Source organism: Octodon degus, unplaced genomic scaffold, assembly GCF_000260255.1.
Source record: "Octodon degus isolate 3935 unplaced genomic scaffold, OctDeg1.0 scaffold00021, whole genome shotgun sequence".
Classification (NCBI taxonomy): domain Eukaryota; kingdom Metazoa; phylum Chordata; class Mammalia; order Rodentia; family Octodontidae; genus Octodon; species Octodon degus.
In genome coordinates, this window is record NW_004524597.1 from 6762744 (window position 1) to 6785585 (window position 22842).

At 50.1% G+C, this 22842-nt stretch overlaps 3 protein-coding genes across 8 annotated transcripts in view; 2 read left to right on the forward strand and 1 right to left on the reverse strand.

The window, feature by feature from the left end:
* Nucleotides 1-5208: 5208 nt before the first annotated feature.
* On the forward strand, nucleotides 5209-11402 carry Rogdi (rogdi homolog). 3 transcript variants are annotated; one of them, XM_023711462.1, is made up of 11 exons: nucleotides 5209-5936; nucleotides 6013-6084; nucleotides 6768-6850; nucleotides 7033-7087; nucleotides 7686-7766; nucleotides 8396-8491; nucleotides 9660-9758; nucleotides 10192-10305; nucleotides 10380-10429; nucleotides 10614-10648; nucleotides 10894-11402. In XM_023711462.1, the coding sequence occupies exons 1-11, from the start codon at nucleotides 5892-5894 to the stop codon at nucleotides 10938-10940; spliced, it is 777 nt and encodes a 258-aa protein (XP_023567230.1). In that variant the 5' UTR covers nucleotides 5209-5891; the 3' UTR covers nucleotides 10941-11402. The 3 variants fall into 3 exon arrangements, with proteins under 3 accessions (XP_023567230.1, XP_023567229.1, XP_004627854.1); XM_004627797.2 differs by having other exon boundaries at nucleotides 5210-5936; nucleotides 10522-10648; XM_023711461.1 differs by lacking the exon at nucleotides 6013-6084 and having other exon boundaries at nucleotides 10522-10648.
* A 271-nt stretch (nucleotides 11403-11673) lies between these two features.
* On the reverse strand, nucleotides 11674-12601 carry Smim22 (small integral membrane protein 22). 2 transcript variants are annotated; one of them, XM_004627799.2, is made up of 4 exons: nucleotides 12408-12601; nucleotides 12058-12196; nucleotides 11888-11979; nucleotides 11674-11767 (listed from the first exon to the last, which is right to left on the reverse strand). In XM_004627799.2, the coding sequence occupies exons 2-4, from the start codon at nucleotides 12179-12181 to the stop codon at nucleotides 11726-11728; spliced, it is 258 nt and encodes an 85-aa protein (XP_004627856.1). In that variant the 5' UTR covers nucleotides 12182-12196; nucleotides 12408-12601; the 3' UTR covers nucleotides 11674-11725. The 2 variants fall into 2 exon arrangements, with proteins under 2 accessions (XP_004627856.1, XP_023567231.1); XM_023711463.1 differs by having other exon boundaries at nucleotides 12412-12446.
* A 3608-nt stretch (nucleotides 12602-16209) lies between these two features.
* Sept12 (septin 12) overlaps nucleotides 16210-22842 on the forward strand; it is a 14296-nt gene continuing 7663 nt past the window's right edge. For 2 of the 3 annotated variants that reach the window (XM_023711575.1, XM_023711574.1), the window contains exons 1-7: nucleotides 16210-16270; nucleotides 16786-16980; nucleotides 18929-19054; nucleotides 19123-19204; nucleotides 20969-21106; nucleotides 21255-21372; nucleotides 21462-21557. In XM_023711575.1, the coding sequence (XP_023567343.1) occupies nucleotides 16818-16980; nucleotides 18929-19054; nucleotides 19123-19204; nucleotides 20969-21106; nucleotides 21255-21372; nucleotides 21462-21557 (723 nt within the window). In that variant the 5' untranslated portion in view covers nucleotides 16210-16270; nucleotides 16786-16817. Of the gene's footprint in view, nucleotides 16271-16642; nucleotides 16981-18928; nucleotides 19055-19122; nucleotides 19205-20968; nucleotides 21107-21254; nucleotides 21373-21461; nucleotides 21558-22842 lie in introns of those variants that run through there. The other variant, XM_004628079.3, reaches the window with a different exon arrangement.

Consider the following 22842-nt stretch of genomic DNA (forward strand, 5'->3'; position numbering starts at 1 on the left):
CCTTTTTCTTTTAATGTATTTTAGTACAGGGAGTGCAGGGTCTCAGTACACAAGTGTGATCCTCCTGTTTTCAGCCTCCCAAGCACTGGGATTACAGGTGTGCACCACTACGCCCAGTCTCAGTTGCTGTCTCAGTGCACCCCAGGGGCAGGACTGGGCATTGCATACCAGGGATCAAACCCAGGTTCCTGTGCCTATCGTCTGCTGAGCTATTTGGCCGGCCCCCTATTTTTTTTTTTTTTTTTTTTTGTTTTTATTTTTTTGGCAGAACCAGGGATTGAACTCAGGCCCTTGCACTTGTCAGGCAAGCGCTTACTCTACTGAGCTATCTCCCTGGCCCCTTTTTTTTCTTTAAAATAAATTTTTAAAAATATTTGTCTTTATTACAAAATTATAATAAACCAACTCTAATATGCTTACATGAAATACATGGAATCATTTTTATTACACGATATTTTGGGTGCTATTAGCTGGTGTTTTGTTTTTTTCTTTTCTTAAGTATAGATTGAACCGAGATTATTCTACTCCTGAGTATATTCCCAACCCTTTTTATTTTTTTATTTTGAGGCAGGGCCTAAGTTGCCCTGGCTAGACTCAAGCTCTTAATTCTTCTGCCTGAGTAGCTAGAATTACAGGTGTATGCCACCAGGCCCAGCTGGTAACATATTTTGATTATTATAGAAAATTAGAGGTTTTGGGTCTTTGAGGAGCAGAGGAAAAAAAAGAAACGTGGTACTGTTTAACATAAACCTTCCGCACTGGGCTATTTTGTACCATTGAAAGCTCTAAAAGGTTCTCTATCAGTAGTTTATAACCTTTGATTCCTAAAATCTGTGTCACCTGTCCCTTTTTGTTTGGTTTCTCTATCTTTTTTTAGGGTCTCACTATGCAGTTCAGGCTGGCCTTGAACTTTCTGTGTAGCCAAGCTAGCCTTAAACTCATAGCAATCCTGTCTCAGCTTCCTGAGTGCTCCGGTTACAGGCATGCACCACAATGCTCAGCTCCTTGTGTCCTTTGTTGTCTGAACATTTCAGAGTACTCATCACTTTTTCAGACTTCAGTACTGTTTCAAGTCCCTCCAGTATGTTCAACCTGTAAACTATCTGTTGGGCCTTGGAGTTCTTCATATGTTTTATAACTTGTAGCTATAGGAGCTCATCTTTAATGGTACTTAGGTTTTTTTTGTTTTTGGTTGTTTTTTTTTTTAATAATTTATGTATTTATTTAATGTCTGTGTGTGGCCAGCTCAGCCCACCAGGAGGCGGGGCTGGCTGGCATGTGATGCTGGATGATTGAACCCGTCCCTGTGCTTTTGCTTAGCTTGTTCTAAGTAGGTGCTTTAGACCACTGAGCCATCTCACCAGCCCTTTAATGGTACTTTGGAAATATTCCATGTATGGCTTGGGCTGGGAACCTTTCAAGTTGGCTTCTGATTTGCCTCCACCTGAGAGCCAGATTCATTAGGTTGGATGGAATTTTTGGTTGATTTTACAATGGAGCCAGTGAATAGTGTGTTTGAGGCTCCAGGTTTCCTAGTACCAAACAACAGAAGGTAGCTTTTAGGTCTAAACACAACTCAATATGGATTCTAAATGTTCAAGGACTAATTTGTAAGATCTTGAGGACTGATCTCTGAGCAACACAAAACCTAAATTCACCCTATTCACTGGCTCAATTGTATTGGTCAGAGATCAGAGGTCAAGATCTTATTAGGGTGGGCCAGATAGCTCAGCTGATTGAAGTCCTGGCAGGCAGGTGCAGACCTGCTGTGCAGCCCCCTCCCTACACTGAGACTGCAATTGAGACTGGGCGTGGTGGCGCAGGCCTGTAATCCCAGCTCTTGGGAGGCTGAAACAAGCGTATCACTAGGAGTCCTAGCTAGTAGTGAGACCATGAACACCCTGCAAACCCTTCCTTAAAAAAAAAATAAAAATACAGAAAGATCTTACTAATTAGACTTGGAACATTAAGTGTCCGTATTGAGTTGTATTTAGAACTAGAAGCTACCTTTTGTTGTTTGATACTAGGAAACGTGGAGCCTCAAACATGCTATGCAAGTACCCTAGCACTGAGCAACATTCTCAGGCTTTTATATTTTTTGAGACAAGGTTGGACTATGTTGCCCAGGCCAGCCTTGAACTTGATCCTCCTGTCTCATCCTTTCAAGTAGATGATATTGCAGGGACTTACTACTGTACATCCCTAGAGCCCAAATAGGCTGTCAACAGCCACCCCCAAGATCTTAGTGAAATTAAGCTAGTTCCAGCAAGCTAGAACTACCCCTTTTAACATTTCTGCTTGTCACCCCATCTTTATCCTTTCCTCCTTTCCTTCTTTGGGTTATTTGGATTTTTTTAGAATTTCACTTATCTGTTGGGGTTTTTTTAATTGTTTTTTGGCATTACCTTTTGGGATTGCATTTTGATTTGGGTTTTGGTTTTCTGGGATTGGGAAGAGTTTGCTAGTTTGGTTTAGTTTGGCTTTGGTCTTGATTTTTTAAGACAGGGTCTCAAAAAAAGTTGGGTATGGTAGGGCACACTTATAGTCCCAGCACTTGGAAGGCTGCGGGAGGAGGCCAGCATGGGCTACACCATGAAACCCTGTCTTTTTTTTCCCCCCATCTTTTTTTTTTTTTTTTTTTGAACTGGGGATTGAACTCAGGCCCTTGCACTTGCCAGGGAAGTGCTTATTCCACTGAGCCATCTCCCTGGCCCCACCCCCCATCTTTTTGAGACTAGATCTCCATGTACAGTTCAGGCTGGCCTTGAACTCGCTGTGTAGCCAGGCTGGCCTTGATATCTAAGCCTCTGGAGTGTTGGGATCATAGGTGTGTGCCACATGCCCAGCTAAATTACCTTTTTAAAAAAGTTATTTATTTAAATTATTTATTTATTTGGTATAGGTTCTCACTACACAGATTAGACTCATAGTGATCCTCCTATCTCAGCCTTCCCAGTGCTGGGATTATAGATGTGTGCCACCACACCCAGTTGCAGTGGTCAGCACCCAGGTCCTTGTACTTGCCAGGCAGGCACTTAGATCTTAGACCACCACGCTATCTCCCTGGGTCTGAATTATCATTTGAATGGTTATTCTAACGGTTGCAGTATACATCCTTAATTTCACTAAGATCTCTGGGGTGGCTGCTGATAGCCTCCCATTTGGACTCTAGGGATGCATTGTTGATGGCTGGCACAGCAGCCAGGAGGGTAACGTGGGACATCCTTAAAGGGTTGTCTGAAGAGACATTACCACAATTACTGACAATATTGAGCATTGTATATCCCTTATTATCCTCACTGACCATAGCCCTGTGAAAGTCAGTACAGTACCTTCTGCAGATCAATCAGTGGCTGAGGCCAAGGTCAAGTGAAGAGATATACTCAGACAACCTTGGCTCCAGGATCTGCCTGCTTAGCTGTCTATCACTGCCAGCAGGAACTCCTGCCAGATGCTTAACCACAGCTCTGTGACCAACCCCCTTGTCTTTTTTCTTTCTTTCTTTCCTTTTTTTTTTTTTTTTTTTTTTTTTTAGGTATATAAAAGAGCCAAGGCACTGGACCAGTCCGACAATGATATGTCTGCCGTGTACCGAGCCTACATACACTAAGCTGTAGATGCGCTACCCCACCCCTCTGATCTTCCCTTAGGCCCCTCTTCCCAAAATGGGGTTGGGGTCCTGGGATTTAACTCTGGACCAGTCCACCTGTCTCCATTTCCTTTTATACAGACTTGAGACTTGCCATCAGCACAGCACACAGCAGTACCTTCCTCTCTGATGCCCTGGGAGGGAGGGATGTCACTAGGATTGGCTTGTGAGGAAGGAAACTCTTGAGCCTGGGCACTGGCCCCAACTAGGTGGCCATACTTACGTGTACACACACACACACACACACACACACACGTACACGTACACGTACACGTACATGTACGCGCTCTCACCCCAGGATAGGAGCTGCCCAGAAAACTGCTGCTGCCTGGCTTTTTTTCTTCCACGCTTGTCTCATCAAAACCCTTCCAGTTGAGGAACTAAAATCAATAGAGGTTGACATTGTGTCCTAGTCCCTACCTGGACCCCTGCAGGGAGAGGGTCAGGGCCAGAATGAACCAGCATTGACTCCCAGCAGCGGTTCCTATGGGCCCTCCAGCCTCAGCTGAGGAGGATTTTCAAGTCTAAGCCACCGATGTGCACCCACCTCTTGTAGAAGCTTTTGTAAACTGAGAAGAGACTGCCACCATCTCACACAGGCGATCTTGGCTCTGCAGCAAGCAGCCGGGCTGCAGAGGAGCACAGCTGCCTAGCTTCCCAGCTGCTGCTCAACCCCCATGGGCTGCAAGCCTCAGCTGGGTCGAAGGTCCTGGCTTCCCTGCAGTGGGAGCTTGCTCCTCACGAGGCTGTTTTAGTGCTTGGATTTGCATTCCAGCCCTTGGGAAGAGTGCCCTCAGGACCCTGAGCAGTGGAGAATGAGAGCCACTCCTTCCTGTTTCCGTTATGCCACCATCTTCACCTGGCTCTGGAGACCCACTGAGCTGGCCAACATGGCCCAGCCTGCCCTGTGCAGGTCTTCTGCATACCCCATCTCTCTTCACTCTTCTACTTTTCCTCCCATCGAGACAGTATTTCTGTCCTACCTTTGGCTCAATCCCAGCCTGACCAATGATGAGCATTTCTTAGACTCACTTCTTGATAAGAGAATGAGTGTCTGTCCCAGCCAGCATCACACTGTTCAGTGCTGCCCAGGCCAAGGTTTGCCAGCTGGGGGAGAACTGGGCCTGACCTCATGAACTGACCCTCAGCTGTGGAACTGGGACATCCTTGAGGCCCTTACATTTCTCCTTGGATAGGGGACCAGTGGCTTAGAATGTTACCTGAGAACAAGGAGGAGTTACCCCAGGAGATGTCAGCATTTTCTCCCTCTCATGGGGTGGGTTTTCCAAAGTCACAATTTACAGTTTAACAGTGCAGGGTGGCCACACTGTTGGGGGCAGGGAAGATGTCCACGGGGGTGCAGAACACTTGTTCATTTCACTGGGATTTTGAACTCATTTGTCTGAACACAGCCTGTCTTAGTCTTGGTGGACACACTGAGGGTGGGGGTGGGGGAAGGCACTGTAATGAAACTGGTTAGTCAATGTTGTCTTAATACTGTTGAGAATTCTGTAAAGTTTCTTTTTATGAGTATTTCTGTTTAAGCTATTTCACCTTTGTTTTAAAATCTTCCCCTTTAAGGAGAAAATGTGACACTTGTGAAAAAGCTTGTAAGAAAGCCCCTTTTTCCTTTAAACCTTTAAATGACAAATCTAGGTGATTAAGGTTGTGAGTTTTCATTTTTGCTTTGTTTTTAATGAACATTTGTCTTTCAGAATAGGATTGTGTGATGTTTAAATGGCAAAAACATGATTTTGTGCAATTAACAAAGCTACTGCAAGAAAAATAAAACATTTCTTGGTAATACGGTTGTGCCGCAGGAGCGCGCTACGCTTCCTTGGGTACGCGCCGCCTCTGGCCACCAGTATCCAACCAAATCTTGCTTTCCTGGGGACACCGGGGCGGGACAAACAGGGCGTAGCCAAGTGAGCCAATGGGAGGCTAAGTAAGAACGGGCCATTCTGGGCCAGTCAGTGAACAGACCAGGGCCAAGGGCGCAGGCCGGCGGCCTTCTGCGCGAGCTTGGCGCGGTGGCTCTCGAGGCAGGTGCGGGCGGCGTAATATATGCAGCCTCTATCTGGGGACCCCCACCGGTCTCGTGAGTTGTCGGCCAATTGCCGACTCGAAGACAGCCTGGGGGGTGGGGCTGGCACCCGCTCCGCCAATCGGCGCCGAAGGTAAAGACCAGCGCCGCGTACCGTCGGGAAGACGGCAGGGACAGCGCTGGGCAGCAGCTGCGACGATGGCGACGGTGATGGCAGCAACGGCAGCGGAGCGGGCGGTGCTGGTGAGTGAGCAGGAGGGCGGCGGGCGGCGGGCGGCGGGCGGCGGGCGGCAGGCCGTTACCACCGCGCTATCCGCAGGAGGAGGAGTTCCGCTGGCTGCTGCACGCCGAAGTGCATGCCGTCCTGAGGCAGCTGCAGGACATTCTCAAGGTAACACAGCCCCCGGACCTTTGCACTCGCTGTGCTCCGCCTACCTTCCCATTGAGTCCTCGTCACTGAGTGACTCCGCGGCTGTTTCCTGGGCGTCCTTACAGTGCTAGAAGCAGTGGTGTGGATGAAACCCCCGCCTTAGTGAACAAACGCTAGTGAGCCCTCAGCACAGCAGCTCTCAGTTAACCCCAGCAGTTGTGAGGATACAACAGTAGCTACTCCTAGAGCAAGCCCTTTAGCTCCAACAAGGCTTTCTTTGAAGCTGTGATTCTCTACTTTAGGAGCTAAGGATTTCTGGCCTTTCCCCAGTGCAGTGTGATCACAGCCAAGTTACTCAAACCTCTCTGGGTTCCTTTCTCATTTCCAAAAATATGTAATTATGTTGCTGTGATAATAAACCAATTGGTTTTCTGTGGTCTAGACAGTGCTCCCCACACCCAGAAACTCAGGTCAGCTAGGAGGCCGCTCTGTCCTACTTTTCCCCTGAGAAACACAGTGAGTGCTCAGTGTGGAATTATCAGATCTGAGCTCTTTGGGACTCTGCGGCTCAAGCTGGAAGTATGGCCACCCCACCATCAACCCACCCCATAAGCCCCAGGTCAGGCTAGCCCACCTGTGCTTTCCCCAGTTGACCCAGGCGTCGGAGCCTCAGGAAGTAGCTCTGGCTGTTCTGTCTCCCATAGGAGGCCTCCCTGCGCTTCACGCTACCAGGTTCAGGCTCTGAGGGGCTTGCCAAGCAGGAGAACTTCATCCTGGGCAGCTGTGGGTAAGCTGGGCAGAAATCCAAAGGAGCCTTGGTGGGGGTGCTTGGGGATGGGCAGCATGGCTGCAGCTGTACCTTGCAGACTGATGTGGGTGTGTGGTGCATTGTGGAACAGCCAGGCTCTAGGCAGCAGCAGGAGGGGCCAGGAGCTACCCCCCACCCCGACACCCATGTGTTGTATGTAGCACAGATCAGGTGAAAGGTGTGCTGACCCTGCAAGGAGATGCCCTCAGCCAGGCGGTGAGTCCTCCAAACCCTCTCCCCTTCCCATCTGCCAGTGGGAACAGGATGGGGGCTTCCTGCTTAGCTCTGCCACCAGCCAGCATCATGATTCCAGACAGGAACCCTGACTTCTCTGACAGCAACCCCTATACTTCCTTGTGGGATTGGAGTGTGGGTCTTGTGAGAGTTGAAGGAAAGCTGTTGCTTGTCCTATCCTGTACCCAGTCAAGCATGATATTGGCAGGATCCAGCTGGCCCGGGATTAACGTTGAATCAGCCAACATCTGAGCACCAATCTGCACTCAACCCTGGGCCAAGCACCAAGGCATAGGGGAAGGTGCTTCTTCTTCATGCCTTCTGTCCCTTGGTCACCATCATGTGATGACTACCTTCTCCACCACCCTTCCCCTTTCTCCATCTCTTTTCCCTTTTTCCTCTTTGGGCTCCTCTTGGGCCTGAGCTCCCATTTTCTGACCTTTTCATTCTCCACCGGGATCTGTAGCTGAGACCTCAGGAGCCACTCACCTGTGGAGGGGTAGAAACCTGGTACAGGGGTTTAGAGTAGAGAGAATTATGAAGATTTCCCCTGCCCCGCTTTTCTCACTCTCCCCATCAGGATGTGAACCTGAAGATGCCCCGGAGCAACCAGCTCCTGCACTTGGCCTTCCGGGAAGACAAGCAGTGGAAGCTACAACAGGTAGCCGCAGGTGCAGGAGGGGTGAGCAGGAGGAGGTGGCTGCCCTGGGCTGCCTTGGAGGATTTAGAGCCGAAGCTTATTTGGGAGTGTTTCCTAGCAGCAAAGCACAGCCTTCTCTGCTCAGGGAATGGAGAATCTGTTCTGCTTGTAGGCCCTCAGGCCCAGCTGGAGAGCTGACATTCCCCTCCCTGCACAAGCCACTCCCCTACTCAGCCTCCAGGCACTTCCTGTGGCTAAGGAACCAAACCTAGACCCAGCTGATTTCTACCAGCTCCAGCCAGCTCCTTTGAGGCCACCTCACAGGCTTCCTTTGTGTTCCTGCCCTACTATGTTGGTGTCCTCCAGGGTGGTTTTTCAGGCTTGTCACTGCCTGTCTGTCCTCTAGTTAAGTTACTTGAGGGCAGAGAACAGGGCTGCTTCAGCCTCTGAAAGTCCAGGCCTGGCTTCTGGGGCACAGAGAGCAGCTTCTGGGTGGAGTGGGTAGGTCAGGCTGCAGCCCTTTCACCCAGGGTCAGGCCCAGGGTGGCTCTGTCCTGGAGCTGTGCTGTGTGCTGTGTCCTAGAGCCATGTTAAGGAGCTAGGATAGAGAAGACCCAGCCTAGTAACTGCTGGATGGATGCTATTTTCAGATCCAGGATGCCAGAAACCATGTCAGCCAAGCCATTTACCTCCTCACCCACCGAGATGAGAGCTACCAGTTCAAGACAGGTGCTGAAGTCCTCAAGGTGAACAGCCCTAACCCAGCCTGGGCCCCTGACACCTCTGCCCCTGTGCTTTGTGGTCCTGTGACCTCATGCCTAGTGTTAGCATATGGCTTTTTCCTCCATGTTCACATGTACCCATGCAGCATAGCGGCTCCCAACCTGGGATACAGTCCCTGGGCCCCAGCTGTAAGCTGTGCAACCTAAAGTCACACTGTACCTGTGTTTCCTCATCTATAAAATAGGGACAAGCTATAGCAGTTGTTAACTGTGGTAATGCAGATAAAGTGGCCTCCAACAAGTGCCAAGCAACTTGTACTCCTTTAGCAGTTATAATAGCTGTAAAAGTCTTTAAATTAATTATAAAGTAGAAATTGGGTGTGCTGATGAATGTCTGTAATCCCAATACTCAGGGAAGTTGAGACAGGAGAATTACAACTTGGAGCCCAGACTGGACAGTTTAACAATTTAGCAAGACCCTGTCTCAAAATATTTAAAAATAAAGTCTGGGGATACAGCTCAGTGTGAGGACCTTGGGTTCACTCCTCAGTGCACTACTAAAAGGAAAAAAAGGGGGGGGCCAGGAGGATGGCTCAGTGGAGTAAGCGCTTCCCTGCCAAGTGCAAGGGCCTGAGTTCAATCCCCAGTTCCGCGGAAAAAAACTACAAAGTGAGGCCACACAACTTTGAGAGCTGACTTAGATACCTGTGATTTGTGCCTCACTTCTACCCCTAATTTGCTATGAGCTGTAGGACCTCCAAGAGGCAGTGGACGCTGGGACTCGGAAGTAGCCCAAGACTACTTCTACCCATCACCTAGGGAAGAAAGGCCTCCAGATGACTTCCCTGCCCGCTGTGACTGGGCCCACCCTTTGGAGCCTCAGTTCCCTCAACTGCAAAAACTCAAAACCTCAACTCAGCCATCCTGCCACCTCTTCCAGGATGCTCTCTCTAGCCAGCAGGACCCAAAGCATATTCAGGCTCCTGCTGAGTGCTTCATTGCTATCTGAAAAGCCTGTACTCTGGAACTTACCTCCCAGAGTCCTCAGGACCCCCACACAGGACCCCCACACAGAACCTCCTCAATGGCGGCTACCCCTGCTGGGGCTGTGGGATTCAGGCATGAAAACCCTGACACCCCAGCAGGATTGGGGACTAGGCTTGATCAGTAGCTATAACTCCCATCTCCCCAGCTTATGGATGCTGTGATGCTACAGCTGACCAGAGCCCGCAACCGCCTCACCACCCCAGCCACCCTCACCCTGCCTGAGATCGCAGCCAGTGGCCTCACGGTCAGTGCCTCAACCAACCCCTCCCTGCTGCCAGAGGGCCCCCATTTACCCCTGGGATGGGTCTGTGGCTAATCAGAGTCTGTGGAGTTTCTTGGTGGGGTTCTGGGTCTCTGTCCCCTGTCCACCAAATGTGTTAAAATGCTCAGCCAGGGGCCAGGGAGATGGCTCAGTAGAGTAAGCGCTTCCCTGGCAAGCGCAAGGGCCTGAGTTCAATCCCCAGTTCCGCCAAAAAAAAATGCTCAGCCAGGATCCCACACCAACAGCACAGGAGGATCCCAAGGCACTTTCCTAGGAAAAGTCTAGAATTCTCAGTCAGTGGGAGGAGCATCTGGGAAGAGACTGGGATCCCCATTTGGTGATTATGCAGAAGCTGGGCCCTCAGATGTGCAGCCTAGGGTGAGCAGGACCTCACCCCGCTCTTGCCTCCCACCAGAGGATGTTTGCTCCTACCCTGCCCTCCGACCTGCTGGTCAATGTCTACATCAACCTCAACAAGCTGTGCCTCACTGTGTACCAGCTACATACCCTGCAGCCTAACTCCACTAAGGTGAGTGAACCCTTACCACATGCTGTGCCTACCCAAAGCCTCAGGAAGCCTCACCAGGTTGTGTGTCCATCTAGAACTTCCGCCCAGCTGGAGGTGCAGTGCTACACAGCCCAGGAGCCATGTTGTAAGTACACAGGGGTCCTGGCATACCTCCTCCCCTGCTGCATCAGGCATTGGGCCCAGACCCACTCAAGGGACCTGCCTCTCATTCCCCAGTGAGTGGGGCTCACAGCGCCTGGAAGTCTGTCATGTACACAAGGTGGAGTGCGTGATCCCCTGGCTAAATGATGCCCTGGTCTACTTTACGGTCTCCCTGCAGCTGTGCCAGCAGCTCAAGGACAAGGTAGGTTGGGATGCTGTGGGGGACCAGGGCTTTCACCACTACCACCCTGACCACCTGCAGAACTGCTGAGCCCTTTTGTCTCAGGGAGAGGGATCCTAGGGACTCTTGTCATACCTCCTAAGTGTCCCCAGTCTTAAAGTCCAGTGTATTCACACACTAGGCAGCTAGGTCATGGTGCCACTGGGGGCCTTGGAGGTTGCAGCCCACACCACAGCATTCTGCTAACCATGTCCCTCCCCCAACAGATCTCCGTGTTCTCCAGCTACTGGAGCTACAGACCATTCTGAGCTGAGCACTGTGTCCCAGGAGCCTATTCCCCAGAAGAGTGGCCCTTGCCAATAGAATCCCTTTTCCCTTCCACACACTCCTCAAAGTATTATTTATCTTCCTTCTCAGCTGCCCTGCCCCTCATGTTTGCACTGCTGCTGCTAGAAGGAAAGACACTCGCTGGTTCGATGTTTGGTTGAGGTTTTGTGTCAGGAAGGTGGGCCCAGCCCTGCCCTCCCAGGCATTGTGGGAACCTTTGGACTCAGGGTGTGGCCAAGCCAGGCCTTCTGTCCAGCTGCCACAGGGTGGTGGGGAGCAGCCACTGAGCTGCTGAGGGAGGCTGTGGGTGGAGCCCTGAGCAGTGAGTTGGGAGGGGAGGAAAAGGGCTGCCTGCTGAGCTGGTCTGTGAATGAGCTGTAGGGCTGGGACATTTGTTCTGAAGCCTCAACACACAGCCTCTAAGAAATAAAATCAGACTTTGCCTGGAGTCCTTGTCTGTCTGTGGGGAAAGGGCTGGATCTCCCTACTTTTCAGTGGCCTCTGTTCCCACAGTTCCCACAGCCTGGTTTCCCCACAAACCTACCTTTGAGATAGGGTTCCCTGGCTTCAGTAGGGCCAGACAGGATGGGGACAAGAGGTCAAGCCCTGTCTCTGACCATGAGCTGGGTGAGCAAATGAGACACTCTGAGATCTTTGTGGGGCACTGAGTCCCCATGCTGCCCACCTGCAGGGTCGAGAGACACAGTCCAGGCTCAGGCTCACAGCAGATAAGCTTTGTTTGGCACCAGGACACATGCCAAGGGACTAACATCAGGGTTCCATGGCCAAGTTATCCATTCCCTTGAGCCTTTCCTGCAAAAGAGGTACAGACAGGGCCTTGTGGCAGCCACTCCTTGATCCCAGCGAGCCTGCTCCTCACCTCTGCCCTGCACAGGACCAGTATATCCCCCCAGGATCCACTTCCAGGCTCACCTTCCCGGGTCTCCCTTTCCGGGGCTTGGAGGAACAGCAGCAGTGACAGCAGCAGTGGGCAATGACCAGCAACAGCAAGAGCAGCACGGTGCCTAGGGACAGGGCAGTTACCACATGTTGCCCCAGCGCAGGACTGATGGGGGCAACCTGGAGGCAGTGGCCACACTCACCCACAAAAGTAAGAAAGACCACAAAGGCAGCAGTGTCCCACTCAGACTGGAACAGCCGGTGGCTCTTCAATCTCCCCAGCACTTCCTGAGCTGTGGCCTCCAGCTCCTCCATGGACAGACTCATTCCAGCCAGAGCCACCTATTGGTGGAGGCCCCCCAGAAGGCACCTCAGAACAGGCCTGGCATCCTCCTGCTGCGTCACCTCTCTTGCCACACCAATCCCAGTTTTTCTCCCACTTCTCAGCAGGCCCCATCCTAAGCAGCTTCCACCCCAGCCACCATCATCCCTCTTTTCAATCCTGAGCAGATTGCCCCCACCTGCCACCCCTACCAGTGGCCAGGAAACTTACCCACCTGGTGCACCCTCCTCCCGAGCTCGGCTCACAGCCTGTTTCCTGCTTCCGGATCTATTACACCTGAGGCCTTGGCAACCAGCTCCGCCTCCCAGGGCTTCAGAGCCCCAGTAGGGAGCCTGTGGCCCTAGGGCACAGGCTCACCTGCTGCTGCTTTCTCTGTCTTTATGGTTGGTTGGTTTTTTAGTGTTCTGAATCTATTAGAATAGGTGGGCACTAAGCCATTATTGACTTTCTAGGTGAAAGACAAGGGAGAGGAGCACGCAGGCAGGGAAAGGGAGATAGGAAGGAGGAAAGGCTTGTACTGGGTCCTGTCCCTCACCTGGGCAGTAGTTTTCCTTAACACTTAATTCTTCCCCCCCCCCCCCCCCCCCGAACCGGGGATTGAACTCAGGGCTTTGTGCTTGCCAGGCAACTGCCTATTCTACTGAGCTATCTCCCCAGCCCCTAGTGGTTTTCCTTAAAAGTAGTCTTTACAAAGAAAGTCTCTCAGATGAGCTCCTTCCCTAAAACCCAGTGTCTGGGGCCCTTGAGCCTGACACCTCTAACGCTCCCCAGGAAAGCAGCTCTCTTCTGCTTTCATGGTCTGTCAGCCTAGAGATGGGGCTGTAAACCAGGTGGACACAACTTCTTGATCATGTGGCTTTCATGAAAAAAAGAAAGAGAACACCTAATGTTAGTGCTGCCCCTCCTGCTTATATACCTTACCTCATATTGATCCTAAAGTGGGTATTTGTGCTTTTCCCAGGCCAGGTCACAAATAAGAAAACAGGTCTTAGTGAAGTTAAAGCAGCCGGCCCAGGTCACACACCTAGTATGATCATTTCCCCTTGTTGCTATACCATACTATGACAAGTTCAGTAGCTTCAAATAGCACAAATGTATTATCTTATAGCTCCAAAGGCCAGAGTCTAACATGAGCTGATGAGGCTGTGTAAAGGAGAATCTATCCCTTGCCTTTTTGTCTTTATAACCATCCACACCTGAGCTTAAACTGGTTATCCAAACCCTCTCTGCCTCAGTTTCCTTACCTATAAAATCACCCCCATGTTGGGAAGATTCACTAAGGCAACAGTTGATGTTTGAACTTTCACCAACCTGATGGATGCCTCTTGGCTTCTACTGGGGCTGTTTCCCCCAATTTTCACATGTACACATCAATCCACACAGGGTGGAACCTCTTGGAGGACATGTTTCTTCTACCCAGAGGCCTCTTTTTTTTTTTTTAAGCACCGGGTCTACAGGAGACACTCCATAGATCAGACTTGTAGTGATCCTCCTGTTTTCAGCCTCCCAAGCGCTGGGATTACAAATGTATACCACTACACCCAGTCTTAATCACCATCTCAACACACCCTGGGGGCGGGACCAGCACAGCATTCTGGGAACAAACCTGGGCCGCTCTGCTCTGCCTAAGCAGGCGCTTTAATCCACTGAGCTATCTGGCCAGCTCCTGAGGCCTCTTTCCTTAGGGCGTGTCCCCAGAGGTACAGCCTGCTTCTGTTCCACTCCACCCTCTGGTCACTAGAATCATGGTGTCCTCCACCAACAATGTCCTCAGTAGGTATGGTTGCAGTGGATCCTGCAAGACTTCCTGTTGACTGTGGCCCTGTGACTGGGCAAGCTCTGCTGTATCCTCAGCCCCACCCTTGCCTGCTCCACATTCTGAGCCCTTAGAGTTAAGCCTGGGTTGTCTCACCCAGGAGTGAGGGCAGTGGGAGGGAGCAGACAACCCAGGACAGTGCCACAGTGAACAGCTTGGCAGCAGGGCATTGGGGATTAAGCGGGGTGCACACCCCAGTGCAGTGTATCTATAAATAGCACTGTGCTAAAACAGCTGTCCACCTACAAGTTGTCTGGAGAATTGAACAGTGGTTGCAACAGAGACTTTGGGACCAGCAAAGTCTGAAATAGGAACTGTCTGGCCCACGACAGAAAATGTTCCCTGAGGCCAGAGACAAAAGACTGCTCAGAGTTTGCAAAGGCAAGCACCAGAGAGCAAGTAGAAAACAGTGAGAGATAAACTGCGTGAAAGACCCATCATCAGAGAGACAGGGCTGAGTAAGGACTGAAGAAATGAGAATTCTGGGCTGGGAATGGAGCTCAGTGGCCGCACACACAGGGTCTTGGGTACCTCCAGCACACAGAATGCATGAATGACCAGAAGCAACAAGGACTTCTCCTTAGCCGGGGAGATGGTGCAGTAGAATAAGTGCTTCCCTGGCAAGCACAAGGGCCTGAGTTCAATCCCAAGTTCCACCTAAAAGAAAAAAAAAAAAAAATCAGGTACTTTATTGATGGTCTTCCTTGCCCACCTTCCTTTTTTATTTTTTTTTTATTTTATTTTATTTTATTTTTTTTTTTGTGGCCTTTCTTACTAAGCTACACCATCATTACCCCTTATTTTTTACGGGGTTTCATTTGGTTTTGGTTTTCTTGTCTTTTGGGGACATCTCACTATGCAGTTCAGGCTGGCCTTGTGCTCACTTTATAGCCCAGGCTGGTCTGGAACTGACAACAGTCCTCCTGCCTCAGCCTCCTGAGTGCTGGGATTACAGGTGTGTGCCACCATGCTCAGAATACCCTTTGTTTTTTTTAAATTTGAGACAAGGTCTTACTAAATCACTGAGTTGCCAAGCTACATTTGAATTAACCTGTCTGCCTTAGCATCTATGTGTGCTGGGATTATAGGCATGCTCCACCATGCCTGGCTTCTCCCATTCCCTTCTCCTTAGCCAATGCAGAATACACTGTCTTCTATCCCTAAGATGTAGGACTCTTCTCTTACCTACTTCTGCCTGGGGAACATCTTCCAACCACTCCTTACCCCTCCAGGTACTTTCAGGAACTTGTTCTGGGACCTGCTTTTCTCTGTTTCTGGCTACGTCTCTAATAGTTCAATAACCCCTTTTATTTCAGAGATCCCACAGCCTCTAGAGTTTCAGTTTAACAGCTCTGGCAGCAGTCAGAGAGCACATGCCGTCTGAAGAGGGCAGGGTGGCCCTGGCTGTCATCCTTAAGACACTGGAAACCCAGACATTCCTGTGAACAAACAGGACTCAGACAGAGGGTCAGCTATGCTTCCTGCCTCCCTATGTGTCCTTGAGCCACTGGCTTGACCTGTCTGTTTCCTGGGGGCAGCAACTGCAGTTACTGCAAAGGGTGGTGACCACTGAAGGAGGGAGCCTAGGGTTCCCAGAGCAATCCCATGCAATCTCTTGTTTTATCAATGATGCCAATAGTTGATGGACAAAAAAAAAAAAAAAAACAAGGGTCTTCTACTTTGGGGCTGTGGCTCCTGCGTTTCCTTCCCTTGGCAGAGTCTAAACCCAGCTCTGATATTTAGCAGCTGGTGCCTCAGCGGTAAGCGCTGCCCTCAGGACCTCAGCTCCCTCTCTGAGAGGGAATCATTGTGTGATTAGTCAGGGTCCCGCTGAGTACAACACTGAGCATCACAGGGTAAAGGGTCTGGAGGACGGCTGGCTATGGCACACACCTGTAATCCCAACAATCTGGAAGGCTGAAAAGGAAAAATAAAAATTCAAACCCAGCCCAGGCAATTTAGCAAGACCCTGTCTCAAACAATAAAAAAATAATTTTTAAAAAAGGCCAGACATCCAGTAGAAGGATCCTAGATTCAATCCCAAGAACCACAAAATAATTTTTTTTAAATTAATAAGTTAAAAAACAAAGATCTTAAAGGATTTGCTCACATTCCTGGGCCCCCTTCCTGCTGAGGGTGGGAAGGAGGTTGGGGGTGGGGGGTGGAGCTGTGATTCTGCAGTTAACGGCCACCCCTCCCCACCCCCTTGTACACTCCAGAGCCTTCGCTGCAAGCTCTGCAGGGACTCATCCACCAGGTGCCCGTGGTCCCCTGTGGGGCTGGCCCCAGCCTGCCTTCCTCCCAGGCTGCCCCCCCCCCCGCCCCTTGCAGCCCAGGCCTCAGCTTCTCCCTGTCTGAGTTTCTACCCTTTTCACTTCTCTCCTGCCTCTCTTTCTCCATCTCTGCCAATTCTCTGTGTCCCCTCAAGGGCAAGTGGGGCACAGCTGCCCCTCCAAGTTCCCTGCTAAGAGGAGAGTCTCTCCCATTTCCCCTACTCCCTATGGCCCCTCCAGGACTCCTAGTGGCTACAGACAGCCCTGGGGCGTTGACAAGTCTGAGTTGGCATCCTGCCTGTCCTGAGGGTGGCAAGGGCAGATCTCTGGGGCTAGGGCACCTTGGGGTGGGGTTCGGTCTCTCCCAACTGTGAGCAAAGGGGACTTGGGCTTACCTGGGTGGCATAAAGGCTGTCAGCAGCGCACTGCATTGGGTGTGCTAATGAGCACTTCTCCCAGGGTCTCCATGAGCCCCAACAGCAAAGCCTTCTTTCTATAGCCCCAAACAGGCATCTTTATGTCCTTGGTCCCATGGATACCCTGAAGGAATCCCCCTCCCCCTGCTCCTCGAGGCACAACAGCCCCAGGCCCGCACCCTGTGAGATGCCTGCCACCGTGGGCATTGAGGCAGTGCTGGACCAACTGAAGATCAAGGCCATGAAGATGGGCTTCGAGTTCAACATCATGGTGGTAGGTGAGTGAGGGGCCAAGACTCCTGAACACTGAGCTTGAATATGTCTCCTCAGCTGTCCAGCCTCAGGTCCCCATCTGTTCAGAGGTCCTGATCTTAATATGTGGTAGGAGTGTTGTCCTTGAAAATCTGTAAAACATGTACCATTAAAGACAAAAACTATCCACAAAGTTCCAAGTCAGTGACAAGGAATAATGGGGAGAGGGTCAGACTCCTGGACTTGGGCAACCCAGGTATGATCTTAATACAGTGTTAGTGATGCTGATTCAATGTGATTAGTTTATAAAATTTCACCAAACTAGCCAGGTATGATGGTATATGCTTGTAATCCCAGAATTCTGGGAATGCTGAGGCAAGAAAATAAAAAATTCATCCCAATCTGGGCAATTTAGCAAGATCCAGGCTAAAATTTTAAAAGGGTAAGGAATTAGCTCAGGGAGAAGGCCCCTAGTTTATTTACCAGTACTACCACACACACCAAAACAAACTCCTGAACTACCTATCAATGAATGAATGAACAAAATGTAGTTTAATTTCTAGTGCACTCCTGTAATTCCAGCACTTGGGAGGCTGAGGCAGGAGGATCGTCACAAGTTCGAGACCAGCCTGCGCTACAAAGTGAGCTTAATGCCAGCCTGAACTGCATAGTGAGACCCTGTCTCAAAAAGAAAAACAGGGCATATTATTTGGCCATGAGAAAGAATGACTGCCACCTACTACAAAATGAATGAACATCAGGCTGAGGAAAAGAAACCAAGCCCCAGGGGCCCCATAGTGTATTTCCACTGACAGGAAATGTCCACAATAGGTAAATCCATTTGGGACAAAAAGTAACAGTGTGTGCCAGGCTTGGGGAGGGAGAAAAGGGAGTGAGTGCTTCATAGGTGCAGGGTCTCCTTCGAGGTAGAGAAAATGTCATGGAACTGGGTAGAGGTGGTAGTTACACATGATAAACGTAGTATCACTTTACTATGTCCTTTAAAATAATAGCCAGGTGTGGTGTCACACATTTGTTATTCAGCACCATGGGCTCTGAGGCAAGAGGAGCACCAAGTCCAAACCCAGCCCGGGCAACATAGCAAGTCTCTAACTCAAAATTAAAAAAAAAAAAAAAAAAAAAAAAGAAAAAATTAAAAGATTATACTTTGGTAGCCCAGGCCTGTTATCCTCCTTCCTCAAGAAGTTGAGACAGGAGAAATAAAAGTTCAGGGCCAGCCTGGGCTGCATAGTGAGTTCAAGACGAGCCTAAACTAAATAGCAAGACCCTGTCTCCTAAAATAGGTAGATAGATAGAGAGACAGATACATAGATACATACATAGATACATACATAGATACATATATAGATACATAGATGGAGTTTTAAAGGATTGGGGATATAGCTCAGCAGTAAAGTGCCCTGGCTTTGATTCCCAGTAAAAAAACAAACAAAAAAAAACAAAAAAAACAAAAAACTGGTTTTGTGTTATATAAACTTTACCGTCATAAAGAAATGAGGAGGGCTGGTGAGATGGCTCAGTGGTCTAAAGCACCTACTCAGAACAAGCTTAGCAAAGCACAGGGACCACGGTTCAATCCCCAGCACCACATGCCAGCCAGCCCCAGCCCCTGGTGGGCTGAGCTGGCCACACATACCAACACACACACACACACACATAAATAAAAAATTTAAAAAAAAAAAAAAAAGAAATGAGGAGAACATTAAACCAAACACTTAAAATAGTATACACTTGTCAATAAACAGCTTATTTTCCAAACCTGGTAATCAGTAATCCCAGAATCTCCTAAGGTAGGAGGGTTGTCATGAGTTCAAGGCCAGCCTGAAGTACATAACGAGACCCTGTCTCAAAAGAACAAAACAGAACAGTTTATTTTCCAAAAATTATTTATGTAAGAGTTTGAGAGATGCGGCTAAAATGTGCACCTGACTGCTGTCCTCTGGTCCCTCCCAGGGCAGAGTGGGCTGGGCAAGTCCACAATGGTGAACACACTGTTCAAGTCCAAAGTGTGGAAGTCGGCTCTGCCGGGCCCCGGGGTACCCACACCCCAGACGCTGCAGCTGCACTCAGTGTCTCACGGTGAGTGAACCCTGGCTGCAGGCCACCACTTGCCTGGGCCAGCCTCACCCTCTACTCTCTCTCCATAGTCATCGAGGAGAAGGGCCTAAAGCTGAAGCTCACAGTGACAGACACACCTGGCTTCGGGGACCAGATCAACAATGACAAATGGTGGGTCTGGGAGGGCCCACTCCTGCTGCTGCTCTTGCACCTTCTGGGAAATCCCCAGCAGTGCCATCTTCCAGCCTCAGTTTCCTCGTCTGCACAGTGGGTGTCCTCAGCTCTCCTCCTACACCGTGGAGAGGGCAGTACATGCAGTTCTCTGCTGGCCACCAGTATGAAGTGGGCCGGGAATGTAGCACCAGCCTGGAAACACAAGATCCTGGGTTCAATTCCTGGTACCAAACAGATAAACAAACAAAAGGTCTTCGTGGCCACACCTCCTGAGTCAGGCTCTCCCCAGCTACGTAACCAGGACTGTTGATCCTGGAGCTCTCAGAGCCTTGGCTTCCTTCACTGTAACTTGGGAGTCAGGACACATTCACTGAGAAGAGTTGGTCACACACACACACACACACACACACACACACACCACAAGATTGGCTGCTTGCTTGTGGGGTCCAATTCAACAACAATATGGGTGCCTCTAATTCAAAAATTATTAAAACTATCAGCCAAGTACTGTATGGAGACACATGCCTATAATCTTAGTTGTTTAGAAGGCTGAGGCAGAAGGATCCAAATGTGAGCCCAACCTGGGAAACTTACCAACTTAGACCCTTTCTTAAAATAAAAAGTAAAAGTTTCTGGTGATGCGCCTCAGTGGCCAAGCAACTTTAGCTCAGTTCCCAATACCACCACCAAAAAAGCTGTGAGACCACAGGTTTCTAAGTTTGGCTCCATGAGGATGTGCTGCTGGCCTCCCAGGAAGTTGACCCCTTGCACGATGCTTTGTAGAGCACTTACTACGTGCTGAGCGCTGCTCTAGACATGGACAGTCCAGCGAGGAATAAGGCAGGTGGACACCCTGGCCTCTATGGAAGGGGAGCACAGGAGGAGAGATGATGAACAAGATCAATTTAGGGGAGCTAAACCTAAAATATATTATCCAATCAAGTCTTTGCGGGGAGGTAATGGGCATTTAACCAGGGAATGCTGAAGTATATCTCCAGCTCACTTCATTCTGAGACAAGGTCTTGCTGAGTTGTGTTGGCTGGCCTCAGACTTGCAATTCTCCTGCCTCAGCCTCCCAAGTAGCTAGGATCACAGAGGTGTGCCACTGCACGTGGCTGAATCAGAGCAGCTGTGAGCATGAAAGAGGTCCTGGTTGATGACCACACTGATGTGGGTGCTGGGCTGACCCCTGAGACAGGGAGAGGGCAGGAAGGAAAAGGGCATGGGGTGGTGTAGCACCTCGTAGGGCAGTGTAAGGACTTGGGCATTTCTTTGGCTGCTGGAAGTTGAGCAGAAAAAAGGATTCAATCTGACCTTCATTTTTTCTTAGTTTTGTGGTGCTGGAGATGGAACTCAGGGTCTCATGGATGTTAGGCAAACCCTGTACCACTGCACCACATCACCCTTCCAGAGCCCTCTTTTAGAAGATCTGTTCGAGAGGGAGGAGCCCAGAGAGAAGTCAGGAGACTCCCGCAGCAGTCTTGTGAGCATCAGTTGTGACTTGGACCAACTATGTCATTTAATGCTTACCTCTCCTGTCCAAAGCAGTTGCTGCTACTGTTCCCATTTTACAGACCAGGACATTGAGACCTCATGCTGGGAATGGTAGGGTGGGTCTCTCTATATCTTTCTGAAGATGCAGAGGATGGGAAAGGGTGATAGGGTAAGCATGGGTCACCCTAAGAGGAGACCATCCAGGGACCAGGAAGGTACAGCAGAGGTCCTGGGATGGAGATCTCAGGGATGGCATCTCCACGCCAGCTGGGAACCCATCCTGGGCTACATCAATGAGCAGTATGAGCAGTACCTGCAGGAGGAAATTCTCATCACGCGCCAGCGTCACATCCCTGACACCCGGGTGCACTGCTGTGTGTACTTTGTGCCGCCCACTGGGCATTGGTGAGGTGGTGGGACCAGGCTGGGGAGGCCCGTCTGCATGGGGTGGAGACCAGAAAAAGGGATCCCCAGGGTGGGCTTCAGCCTGCCTCTCCCACCATTCATACGTTTGACACCACTGCCACTGTTATCCCGGCCCTCCCCCGGGCAGCCTACGGCCCCTGGACATCGAGTTCCTGCAGCGGCTATGCCAGACTGTGAATGTGGTGCCCGTGATCGCCCGGGCTGACAGCCTGACCATCGAGGAGCGTGAGGCCTTCAGGAGCAGGGTGATCTGGCTGTCTAAGGGAGGATTGGGCACAGGCTGCCAGAGGGCAGAGTGGGCAGAGCAGGCTGAAGTCACCTGTTTGGTCCTCAGATCCAGAAAGACCTGAAAAGTCACTGCATCGATGTGTACCCACAGAAGCGCTTTGATGAGGATCCCAACGACAAGATTCTCAACAGCAAGATCCGGGTAAGAGGCAACAGGGGCCACAGGCTGGTGGGACTGAGGCCCGGGATCTTCCTACTCTCCCTGAAGGTCTCTACAACTAAGGGAAATGTGCATAGACAGTATTTCCAGCAGACTAGAATTGCCATTCATCCACTAACTCCACGTCTATATCCAGAGAATGAGAGGACATGTTCACAGTCTTATGTCTAACACAGAGCTTGTGTTGTGAACCTATAAAGAACTCTTACAACTCAATGATAAAAGACAACCCAATATAGAAGTGCAAGCAGGGTTGGGCATGGTGGTACATGCCTATAATCCCAGTACTCTAAGATGCTGAGGCAGATGGTTTATAGATTCAAGCCCAATCTGTGCATCTTAGTGACTTAGTAAGACTCTGTCCCAAAAATAAAAAAATTTAAAAGAGTAGGGACATAGCTCAGTGTAAAGGCCCTGGGGTCAATCCCCAGTGCCACATACATGCACACAAACACACAAAGGGAAGGGCTGAAGGTGTCACCCAGTGTAGGATGTTTGCTTAGCGTGCACATGGCCTTCAATTCAATCCTTAGCACTGCAAAAAGAAAAACAAAATGGGTGAAAGATCTGAGTATTTTATTTCTCCAAAGATCTACAAATGGCTAAAATGGGAATAAAAAAGGTGTCTAAGACCATCAGTCATTAGGGTAATGCAAATCAAGGCCACAGTGAGAAGACTACTCCATACTCATCTGAGTGGTACCTTAGTCAGTTTTCTGTTGCTATAACAGAAATCCTGAGGCTGGAAAATGTATAAAGAAAGAACCTCGTTTAGATCACAGTTCTGGAATCCAGGATGGTGTGGCCACACCTATATGGCTTCTGGTGAGGGCCTCATTCTGCTCCAAGCACAGCGGGCGCATGCAGAGGGCTGGCATGGTGGGAGAGGAGGCAAGGCAGATCCAAGCACGCCTCGCTCACTTTGGAACAACCTGCTCACCAGTACCTCACCTAGTCCCACAAGAGTAGCAGCTTGCTCTGCACACGTTACTCTACACAGAGCTCAGCCCATCCAACTCCTCCCACTGGGCTCCGCCTCCCAACACTGTGGCCATGGCTATCACCTCTGGCTGCAGTTGTTTTGTCCCTCAATTTGGATCTTCATCAGTACATGTTTGCAGTACATAATGACTACATTCCTCGGGTGCAGTTGGTACACATCCATCACACATCTTTTCTCACCCCCTTCCACACCTCTCCCTCCCATCTCCCCTTATCCCCAACTCCCTCTCATTTACAAAAGATCTACCTTCCTAGTTTCTATTAT